General features: G+C 43.9%; 1 protein-coding gene across 1 annotated transcript; it reads right to left on the reverse strand.

Moving 5' to 3' along the window:
- Positions 1-1,092: 1,092 nt before the first annotated feature.
- LOC306806923 (histamine H3 receptor-like) lies at positions 1,093-4,755 on the reverse strand. Its single transcript, XM_079316077.1, has 3 exons — positions 4,472-4,755; positions 4,239-4,405; positions 1,093-2,250 (listed from the first exon to the last, which is right to left on the reverse strand). The coding sequence occupies exons 1-3, from the start codon at positions 4,695-4,697 to the stop codon at positions 1,363-1,365; spliced, it is 1,281 nt and encodes a 426-aa protein (XP_079172203.1). The 5' UTR covers positions 4,698-4,755; the 3' UTR covers positions 1,093-1,362.
- Between the last annotated feature and the right edge of the window lie 7,350 nt (positions 4,756-12,105).

The raw sequence follows: 12,105 nt of genomic DNA on the forward strand, positions 1-12,105 counted from the left end.
TGCCTATAAGCTTTAAGATTGTATTTCCATGCATTTTGACTGTGGCAGTGGACAACTAGAGCTGTTCAGTAACTATCACTTTTCAGCAAAGGAAAGCATCTGTTAGATTATGTAGTAAATGCTGGTGATGGTGGAATAAACTTGTATCATTAGTGATGCTCAGTGTGACACCTTGGGGGATAAATCTACTCCAAACTCAGGATCAGTTGTATGAGCTGCTTCTGTGACACAGGCACAATGACAGAGACTCTTGGGCAGTAGCAAGGCTGTAACTTGTAACAGACTTTTTGTCATGCCAGTTATGATGTATAACCTGGGAAATATCTCAAGACTTCAAGTGATACTTTATTGACCACTAATGACTTGATGGATAACAAGATTCAATGGGTGGGGTAGGGGAAAGCAGCACTTTTTTTTTTTCATAGTCTAGCTAGAAGTAGTAAAGGTCCAACTGTAAATGTCTTAAAAAGATTACTGGAAGGGAAGTTTACTTAAAGCTCTGTCATGGCTCTCACAGACTACTTAGGCTTACTCTGTCCTTACAGCAAAGCACAGAGTAATGCCCTCAGCCCTGTAAGGAGTAGAGTTTTAACCTCAGTAGATTCCTGCCTATGCAGGATTTGGGTGGGGAGCAGGAAGTCACTGCCGAGGGAGGGAACTCTTAGTGAAACTCTTCCAGTGTATAAGTAACCAATTCTTGTATCTCCTCTTACCAAGCTTAAAAACCTTCTATACTTCTGTTCCTGGACTTTGTTCTACTAAATATTCCACTCTCTTCCATTTCCATCCCCTTTTCCACTCAAGTCAGTGGTCCCTTACCTGCTACAGTTGCTCAGCTTCTTTGGTAACATCACTGTTGTGCTGCCTCCTGTCCCATACTTTTCCTGTATTTTTATTGTTGGTCATGTCTTGCCTGGCTTGCCACTAAGTGGAGGGGTGGAAAACATCCTGGACTTAACAATTTTAACTGATGTTTTGAAGTGGATTTGGGGTAAGATATGACAGACCCAAGATTAATGCTTTCTGAAATTCCAGCAATATTTAGGTATTAAAAGTGACAGAGCCTGAACTCTAATTATTAGCCATGAATGCTGGTTTTTGTTTTCAGCACTTCAACACTAGTGCACCATTACCAGAAAATACACTGTTGGTGTAATTTTCTAAAGAGCTTTGAAAAATGACCTTTCTTTTCACTGCTATTATTTTCCCAGCTACATTGATGACTGTATTTCTACATATTCATAAATATCTACACTTGTGCCTACCTACCAGTATTCCATAAATAGTTGCAGGTATTGCAATACTAGCTTTTTGGTGCTCCCACCAAATAAAAGATGTACTAATTTTCAGCCTTCCTATTTTTCACATCAAAATATCAGGATGAATTTTGGCCTTTCGTGGACACAGGAGTTTTATGAAAGCTTTCCTAAAGCTCATGTGACACAGTGGGTAGAGAACAGGGTTAATGGCTGAGTTCACCCACAGAAGCCAGAATGAGATCTCATAGAGGGAATAGTGCACACAGTGCCCGTGGCAGGCTGCCCTGATGATCATCAGGAGTGTGTATGGAGCCCAGCACAACCCAAACACACACACAATAACTGCTAAAGACTTTGCTACTCGTTTATCCCTGGAAAGTCTAAATCTGTTTGCCATAATGTTAGCAACATCCACTTTGCTGCTGGGCTGGCAAAGGCTTTCTGTTGCTTTGAAGAAGCCATTCCTGGGAGGCCTGGTCTTTACATCCACCTGCAGGGGTGGAAGGTCATGACTGACACTCAGATTTAAAGGCTGATTGCCAAGCTCAGCTGAGGCCTGAAGCCCTGGAGCCTTCTTTGGGGGAAGAAGGCTGCTTGCTCTCTTCTCATGTTTGTCTCTGTTAGATGGCTTTACAAAAAACACAGTCTGTTCCCTTTTTTCCCCCTGGAAATTCATTTCACAGTCCTCTTGACAAGGTGAGAGGTTTTCATTTCGCAGCAATGTGCGTTTCCTGATGTTAAGGTAAATACTTAAATTAAAGTACATAACAGTGATGAAAGGTGTAAAGAATTCAACAGTAGAGGCAATCATTAGGAAATACCAGTTGTAGAAGAATTCTGCATGACATTCTCCTTCAGGGAGGATGCTCTTTTGGGCAATGTGCTCCCAGCTGAGAATGGCTGGCCCATAGAGGAGAAAAGCAGCAATCCATACAGTCATCATCTTCAGTACTGCACTTCTGGTCATCCCTTGCTGGGCCCTGTAGCTGACCTGAGGGCAAAAGTCACACACATTACACACATCCCAGACAGTTGTGTGGCTGCTTTGGAGCATGGCCCTCTCTGTCCTGTCACTTGTGAGGGTTGGTGAGACTGGTTGTGGGATGAGGGTTAGATGAAACTTACTGGGGTATCACAGAAGAGTTATTTCTGAAATGCACCTTCCAAGGAACCTTATCAAGGTGATTGGATAAGTTTTGAGAACATTCATCAGATCTTAAAGCTCAACATCATGCAATTTCTTTTCTTTCTACTTTGTAGGGAGACTTTTTCTTAATGTAGAAATCACACAATAATTTACTATACAACATCTTCTGTTTGATATACTTAATTTCATTCTTTCAAGAAGTACTTGCAGAACTCCTGATTGCAGTTAAGGTGTATAGATGGAGTGCTGTGGTCTGCAAAGTACTTTACAGAAGAATAACTGATTTCCATTATTTAGAAAATAAAGAAGCTAAGGTGCAGAAATAATAAGTGTGTCAGTAATACTGAGTCAGTAAAGCCATATCAGCAATGGAATTCATCAGAATCTTAAAGTCAAGATCATCTTCTCTGTTCTTATTCCCTGGAATGTTTGTCCCTGAGGCACTGGACAGATACTCATGCAGTGGCTTGGAATTCACCCTTCATGTCTCCACGGTGCAGCCACACAGTGTTTGGAATATGAAGTCCTCAGCCTCAAATTCTGTACAGGGTTCAGATTTACTGCCCCCCTCTTTGGGCCTTGATCTCCACAGCCAGTGCTGTTCTGGTAGAGGAGCCACAGAGCTGAGGAAACCTGAGTGTGTCTGAATTGGGTCTGATTTTGCAGTCCTTAACAAAGCTATGAATGATTTCAGGAGCAGTCTTGGAGGAAGTTACCATTTCCATTGAGAAAGAGAATAATTTGGAACTTCAGATATTCTTGTTCATATGTTCTCATACTGCCCTAACCCAACAGTCATTTTCTGTACTCTTGCTTGGGGAGGGATTTTTATATGAGGGATTAATTCCATGTATTTTAAAGTGGATAATAATTTTCATTTATTATGACCAGTTTCCATTTCTGTTTCTGAAACCATCTAGTTTATATATTTATACTATGTGCATAGTCATGAGAGATTGGTTTATGAAAGAAAAATTCGTGGCTAATTCAGAACCTAGAAAATAAAGGAATTCTGAGTGTTGACTGTTTAAGAATTAATCTGTTCATTTCTTCCTCTTCAAAAAGAAGTTGGTAAAACTGCTGAATTGATTCTGCAGCCTCTCTTTGTACTGTTTGTGAGTTACATGAGCAAAAAACCTAAATGAACATTTTAAGAAAATGTGGTGCAACATAACCAAGAAGTGTGTGTAGAAGTGTGAAACCTACTAACAGGTAAAATGTGTTATTTTGACACCATCCAAAGTACTTTGAGGCATTACAATCCAGGTGAAAATTAAGTGCAAAGTCTAATTTTCTGTTTTTAATAAGTGGCATGCTGCAGCTATTTCTGTGGCCATGACATGGAAATGGCATTTGCATCCTGTGCAAGATGTTAACTTACAATCTCCCACTTTTGACCCATACACAGCCCTCCACATCCAATTCCCTGCCAGTTTGATAGCCACTGTAAGGAGGTCTCTGGCACAGCTTGGCTGCCCGGGCTGTCAGTGCCAGCAGGGGCACGGCCGCGTCCTGAGCCAGCAGCTCTGGGTTAGCTGGGTAATACTTGTAAAGCTTATTGAAGATGCAGCTGGGGAGGAAACAGGTAAAACCTTTTTCCCTCTGCACTCACAGCCTGTTTCTAAAGCAGAGTACCTCTCCCATTGTAAAAGTGGCAAAGCCGATCACTCCCAGAACTATTTCCAGACCGGAGAGGAGCTGCCTCGATCTGTCTCGTGCTGTTCGAGGGAGGCTCAAGGGCATTGGAAGCCAAGTGCCCTCAGCAAATCCCGCTGCCTGGAAGGGCAACCCGGGAGCCCCTGTCCCCGCTGGCACCCCTGCCCAGCCCTTACCGCTCTGGTGACACAGATGAACCTGTCGAAGCTGATCAGGACGATGTTGAAGACGGAGGCGGTGCACACCAGGTAGTCCACCACCAGCCACAGTTTGCACAAGCCCCTGCCGAGCCTCCACTCGCCCGTCAGCACGTAGGGGATGTAGAGGGGGATGCAGAAGCCGCCTGCGGACAGAGCTCGGCAGTGACACGGGCGGAGCCACCCCAGCCCCGCGGCGCCCCGCTACTCACCCACCAGCAGGTCGGCGACGGCCAGGTTCAGGAAGAAGAAGTTTCCCTGCGTGCGGAGGCTCCGGTCCACCACGAACGCCAGGATGACCAGGGCATTGCCCAGCACCGTGGCCAGCACCAGCAGCCCCATGAGCGCGGCCAGCAGCGCGGCGGTGCCGGCGGGGAAGGGCCCGCCCGCCGCACAGGCGCTGCCGGACAGGTTGAGCCACGGCCCGTCCCGGCCCATGGTGCCGCCGGACAGCCCGCGGCGCTGCCCGGAGCCGGAGCCGGGCGGCGGCACCGCCCGCCGGGCGGAGCGAGGGGCCGGGCGGAGCGAGGGGCCGGGCGGCGCAGCCCAGCCCAGCCCAGCCCAGCCCAGCCCAGCCCAGCCCAGCCCAGCCCAGCCCTGTGCCGTACTGCCCTGTCCTGCCCAGCCCAGCTCACGCCGCCCTCGGCAGAGCGTGCCGGTGTCCGCCGGCGGTGCTGGGGAGCGCTGCCCCGCACTGCCGCTCGGGGGCTGCCGGAGCGCCCCGTGCCCGCTGCCCGCCCTCCCCAGCCCGCAGGGACGCTCGCAGCGCCTCTCCCAGAGTCTCGCAGTCCGTTCGCTTGCCTGCCCCGTTCCCTACCCCGTGTCTCTCTCCGCCATTCCAGCCGCCTGTGCCCCCTCGCCCTCCTCGCTCCATGCTCAGCCTCCGCCGGGCTGTGCCTGCGGCCGCTCGCTCCGGGACAGCGCCAGCGCGGGCTCGCTGCCCTCCCTGCCTGCTCCGTCCCAATACATTTGCAGGAACCAGGTGTTTCCGAGACGTCTCTTTTCAGAACCGGCAGTGGCCTTGGGCAGTGTTTGAAGTGCACTGTAGCAGTGGTTTCACCACAGCTCTGCTCCCAAAACCGAGCCCAGGAGCGGCCAGGAAAGGGCCCGGCCTCCCTCAGCCCTGGCACGATGGCCGAGGGGCTGGGCAGCAGGAGGGGCACACAGTGACCCCGGAAAAACCTGCTCAGGTTTGCTGACTTGAAGGGTAATGCAGAAGAGGAAATGCAGCTTTGCCTCTACTCTCCTGATTTGGCCCATGGATCTTCATCTGCCTTAAAATATGTGTCCATTGAGGATACCTTCGCCACCCTTTCCATGAGAGTTCCCTGGAAGCTGAGAGCCTTTTGGGATTTGCTGCCTTCTACAGGGCCCCTTTATCCCTAAAAGACAACAAAACTTGTTCATAACCAATGCATAATCTGCCCTTAACTTAGCCAATGTTTCACATGTGGTAAACTCCTCTTTTAGGAAAGTTTTGCATCTGATTTGAAATAATTTGAATAAGATTGCAGCAGTTTGAAATAAGTTTAGAAGCAATCACAGCAGCTTTCTAAAGAGAACTATTCCAGTGGGCATCACGTAAGACAACAAGAGCAGCTGAATAACTTCTCTATTATTTGTCTGGAGTGGAACATGTGTTCTCAGGGTAACAGTGGACTGGCCTTTTCCTCAGGGGGACAGATCAATCCTTTGTCAATGCTAGAAGTGCAAATTCCAGACCAGTTAATCTCTGTAAATCAGGAGCTCCATTGAGGATAGTTTGCAATTTAAACTGCTTGTGATACGGGCAGCCCAGAGACAGAAACAGCATCTGCATATCTAATATATGTGAGGAAAATACTCTTTTGCCATCTCCCCATACCATTATCTCTCTAAAGCAAATAAGTAAAGCTGTGCAAAACAAAAGTGAAGGGGACAATGGAGATTGTTACCACGGTGATTATTATTAACCTCTACTTTGGGGACTCATTTTCTCTACCCTTTGAGCCCCATTGGCAGTTTCCCATTCACTTCATTTTGGGCAAGATCAAGCTTGTGATATTTGCTGCTCTCTGATTGTGTTGTGGTATATAAAAGATAAAGAGTCAGACAAGAGATTCAAAAAAGGAAAAATAAATATCTCAAGCAGCAGGAAAACATGGGAGATTTTATTATTTCATGAATAACTGCTATATTCATTAACTCCTCTAATATCAAATAATTTTACAGCAGCTCAGTAAATTTGAAGCATGTAAACCTGTGTTCCTTATGTGAAGTAGCTTTTGTAATGTTTTACCTCCTGGCAAATTTTGAGATTCTCAGTTAGTCCCATAATTACCTTTACTGCCTTTTAATGCTCCTTTATTATTGCTGCTTTGGCAAGAGATGATATCTTAACAAAATTCTCTTCCTAAAAACATGAACTCTCAGTCCATAACTCTGCATTTTGGAGACTTATTGTGCTAGTGCTGTCCAGAGACCTTGCAGACAGCAGATACAAGTGTGCATTAGGTGGACAGCATTCTCAGAACAGCAGGTCTTAAAATCCAGACTTCAAGCATTTTCTTTTACCCTGAAAAAAGATTTTTTTTCACGTCCTGTGAGTCTTTTTCTGAAAACCTATTTTGTTCTTTACCTTTCTCTAATCCTCAGAGCAAGAAACATAAATCATTAGACTTAGTAAAGAGAAATTACAATAGCCCAAGAAAATGAAAGATGTAGTGTTGTTTTCCAAGGCATATTAATACCAATGTGTTCTGAAATTTAAACTTTTCCCCCTGTGATTTCCTGATAATTATTTTCACTTCCAAAGACATCCTTCAGTAATTTCTGAGACCTGTCTGAATCATGCCATTTCCCATAACTCGAGCATATGTGGGTGAGTATATCCAGAGCAATGACAGTAAAACAGAATGAATTTCCCACACTGCAGACAGATAACACTTTTCCCAGAAAAGACCAAAATCAGCTTCCAAAAAATCTTGGGAAACCACATGGAGAGGGGCTATACTCCAGCTGGCTGTAGAGCCTGTTGGGCCAGAGGGCTCTGAAAACCTCTGCTGGTATCTTCTTACAGATAAGTAAGGTAATAAATACATTTACATTGTGTCTTTGCTTGAATCTGAAGCCAAAGCTAAATAATTATGCCTTTTCTGAATAGTAAAATGTATGTAATATTCTTCTTGTTGTTCTTTGCAGAGATACTTTCAGTCCTAAAATTTCACATGCAGGGCAGTTTTCTATGTGTGTCACAAGTTCTCTGGTATCAAAACTTTACTGAAGCTAAAGGGCAATTGTTGCACATTTTAGGAGTAGGATGCCATAGCTGGAACCTTCACTTATTTTAAATAAACTATGCATTAGTAGTTTTTCAAATCTTGACAAAATATTTGCTTGTTAATAGCCCGATTTTATATTTAGAGGTTGTTGTCGATCCTCTTGCTGTGAGTGATTGGAAAAGAGAAATGATTTTTAAACTCTCTGAGAAAATGCCTATAAGGCTTTATCACCTGGGAAATCAAATGTTGCTGTTGGAGCTGATCCTAGTTAAATGAATGGAGAAAACTAAATTCTTCCATGAGCATTTCCTATTAGCCTTATACCCTTTGCCAGCCAGTGTTTTGCTTGCCTACTGATTCCCTTCATTTTTAAAATATTTTGTAGAAGTCTTCCTGCATATGATGCAGTTCACATTTTCTTCTTGTTCTCACACATGCAGAGAAAAGTCAACTGTTTGATCAGTGCCAGTGGAAGGGCATCTGCTTCAGAACACACAGCATTACCTACCATTTACTGAGGGGGCATTTTCTTTCCTTCAGTAAGGAAACATCCACTGGGCCATAGTCCTGTGAGGAATGCAGCTGTGGGATCTTTGGGGGAGATGGCATGGCAGCAGCTGCTGCAGTTATCCCAGCCTGGTTTCAAGGCACTTGGAAGAGAATGGCTCTGGCACAAAGAAAGCAGACTGCAGCCCCTTTGGTTCCTGATGAGAGGCATCACTGCCTGCTCACACATCAATAAACTGCTTTTTTCCCCATCCTCTTCTAGTGTGACTTGCTGCTAATGAAACCCTGTTGTGCCCACATGTGCCAAAGGGGCAGAGCCAGGGAGGTGAGGGGGGCCAGGCTGGGTCTGCTCTGTGTTGTGCAGCTCAGGGAAGGCCATGATTGCCGTGCCTCACACTGGGAATTCATCCAAACATCACGAGCCTGAGATCCCCCTGATGTCTGGCTTTATTGTTGTAATAACTATTTGTTAAGAAGTAAGACTTGGGAGTTTGATGAATACAGATGAGAGATTTGAAATATGATTTAACTAACAGACTTGGATAATTAGGCTGCAATAAATAGAAATAGTGATCCCATAGGCAATTGCCTTAAGGTTACACCAGAATTTTATTAGCACTGAGAAGCATGGTAACAAAATATAGGCACTAGAAGTAGTTTTATTTCCTTTTGCTCCTTCTGGATTCATTCAGAATCTATTATTCCTGGTACCCTGTATTACCAGTTCAGCATTCTGGCATGTTTGGCACTGGTGTGCTTCCTGTCCTGGATACTTCATGCATCAGTAGTTCACTTAGGCTATTTCATTTATGTTGCAAGCATCAAAGGATGTCATCCTGACTTTGTCTCTTGGCTGCAAGTACATTACAGAGGACCAAATGTTCTCTGGTTGCACTCAGTGATGGCTGAACACACTTCCAAAAATATCTCTTACCATTGTATTGCTGATGAGAGCATTGCAAAAATCAGAGGTACCAGACTGTGGTTTATTTCACATTTTTAGTTCCTTCTTCCTTAATCCTTGGAAAAGTTCCTTTTGCCCCTGTCTTATCACCTCTTTCATTTGCACTGATAAAGTCCAGATACATAATCCTGCTAATCTAGCAATTCTAGCCAGAGTGATACTCAAGTTCTAGGCAAACAGTGTTTCTGACATTTGAATGTATTTGCACATCACCTTCTTTTCCACCAGTAGATGGCATTTCCCAGAAATAAGCTGGAAGCATGGCTGCTTTCTGTGTCTCCTGCTGGTCCAGCATTCCCCAGGAATAAGCTGGAAGCACATCTGCTCTCTGTATCTCCCCTGCCCCAGCCAGGAAGGTATTTCCATGGCAGCACAAACTCACAATATTCTCCCCAGCATCTCTAAACATGCATTTTATCTGTATCAGATGTCACTGGGCATAGTGGATACTGAAAGTTCATGTAAATACTGACCATAAATTGATGGTAATTACTGGCAAACCTGCAACTTCATTTTCAAGAATCCCCTGTGCTGCAAATCCTTGGAGACTAGAAGGGTGTTCTGGGGAAGTTTCATTATATGATTGTTTTTTTTTTTTTTCATGCTCTTTTTCCAGCAAAGCTTTCTGTGGAAGACAGGATTTAAGTCATTGAGCCTGATCTGGTTTGCATGTTATTATATTAGCCCTTGGATTTCATAACCAGAGCCAGATGATGAATTTTTGCACCAAAGGGAAACATAATTAGGACTTTGCTGTTGAGAGCAGCCTATATCTAGCAGGACAATGCAAGATTAAATAATAAATGAACATCAGTTCTGAAAACATTCATAAGGTATTAAATTGAGATACCTGGTGTGTTGGAGGAAAGGATATCAGAAACATTTTATAAAATTCAAAAGAAAGTCTCAGAATTAGCCATTTGTGTTGGAAGGCAGTGCACAGACCTGGCCTGATGTCAGGGCATTCAGAGCTGAAAAGGCAGTGTTGGAGTTACGTGGGTGACATCTGGCTACATTGCAATGTGTTCTGGCTCATGTTTCCTTTGTGATGTGGCAGAGGTAGAACCATTTAGCCCTATCTTTGTTCTTGTGTTCAGGATGGCAGCTGAAAGACTGAGGAGAAAGCTGAGTTTGAGTTCCCCAAATCTCTAGAGGTGCTGCAGTGACAGCTTTTGCAGGGAGAGTGGGAGAAGAGGGAATTACATCCTGATCATTTGGACACCTGCTTTGGGTTTTGATTAATAACTCCTGGCCTTTTTTTATTCCCCAGGAGAACGCTTTAATTGTAGAATTCCAGCATATACACAACTCCTTGCAAAGGAGATTTTGCCATCTAAAATTGGGAAAATAAATAATTAAAATCTGTTTCTTTGAGAGTTTGGCTAGCTTCTGTGGCTTCCCTCTCAGTGTGCTGAATATTTGTGGACCTTTTATTAAGGTGCCACACACACTCGAAGCACTTCACTCTGTGCAGAGGTGGGAATGTCACACCTGAGGAGCATCTGAGAGGCATCAGAGTGCACAGGAGGTGTTTAAACATAAATGTACTTGTACAGGTTTCTAGGTGTAAGCAGCCTTTTCCTGAGGAGAAATACAACAAAATTTTTGAAAGGGTGCTATTTAACAGAGCTACAGAGCTGGTAACTATGGAAACTTAAAAATTACTCTGGAGAGAGAGTTGAGGAATGGCAGAATAATTAGCATTAAATACCTCTTAATTACAAACATTTGAGTTGACATGTCTCACAGGAGACTTACAAACTTTGAAAGAAATGCTTGCTCATGAGGATACTCTTCCACTGTCAGGGTAGCACAGAAGTCTGCAATTTATCATCCACAAAGGATTCTCTGAAGCCATGGGCTGGCTGTGAAGGAGGGTGTCACTTAGGGAGGAGATAAAGATCACATCAGAGGTGAAGCCTGGGAAACTCAGCTCATAAAATGTGTAATATATGAGGGCTCAGCTCACAATGTGCTGTGAACCAGAGAGTGGCACTGGGTGACAATTAAAGAATGAGCTGTCAGACCATGATGACTTCATTAACAGATGGTAGCTGACAGCAGAATAATAGGGAACTTTAATGGGTAATAGCATTTCTGCTTGGTACATCTGTAATGATAAAAATGCCCTTTTCTTGCTAATACCAGGACCTGGTAATTATTGTCAGGGGGATTGTCTTGTGCTCAGATTTGCACTGTATATTCTAGTCATTGAACCAGCCTTCAGTGCCAGTTTAGGGATGGGAATTCCATCCCCTTTTATCTTCCTTCAGCTGTTAATATTAAAATTTTGATTTAACTTGTGATTTCATTTATACTTCCTTTCGTGTTCCAAGTGACCTCATCTTGTTTATGAAAACAAATGTTTTCTCCCTAAGCCTTTCCCAAAATTTTTGACCTTTCAATCAAGAAATTCAAGGATTTAAACGTGTGTGTATTGTCTGACATAAAAAACCCAGCTTCTGACGTTGTTCTGTATTTTTGTAGCTTTCAAATCGTCACCACAACAACCTGTGTATGCTGTCTGTGAGAGTCAAACCCCAATGTTTGTTTGGTCCTGACCATGAAATATTAAGAGGTGGTCAGAAGAAGAAAGAGGTCTGGAATTTGTAGAAATCAATGAGACTCTTCAGCATTTTTCATGTAGCTTCACACCCCAGTCTAAATTTTGTAGTGAATTACATGTCTTTTCATTCATTGCTCTGCAGGGGCATTGGTGTAAATAACCAGATTCTGCTGAGTTTATAGAGTAGGTGCCTCCCAGGGTTAATCAAGACACCAATGTTTGTGATCTGTGCTTCCCAAAGATTGTCCAGAGTGACCTTGGCTTTGAACACTGGAACTGAATTAGATGCCTGAAGCTACTGTGAATACTCAGCCATCCATGTCTGTCTGATGGGACACACTGTAGATTCATCAAATTAATTTTTCATCTTGTTTGTAAGAAGGATATTAAAAAATCTGCTGAATTTAAATTTGACACTCATCCTTTGATGATGAGTTCAGTTTGATTATTTGTACAAAGAATGCAATTGAAATAGAGTGGAAACACAGGTGCTGCACTTCTAGCTATGTATGAACTTGTCATCTCATCATAGAGATTAATGAGTTTTCT

The sequence above is a fragment of the Erithacus rubecula genome (assembly GCF_903797595.1).
Source record: "Erithacus rubecula genome assembly, chromosome: 12".
Classification (NCBI taxonomy): domain Eukaryota; kingdom Metazoa; phylum Chordata; class Aves; order Passeriformes; family Muscicapidae; genus Erithacus; species Erithacus rubecula.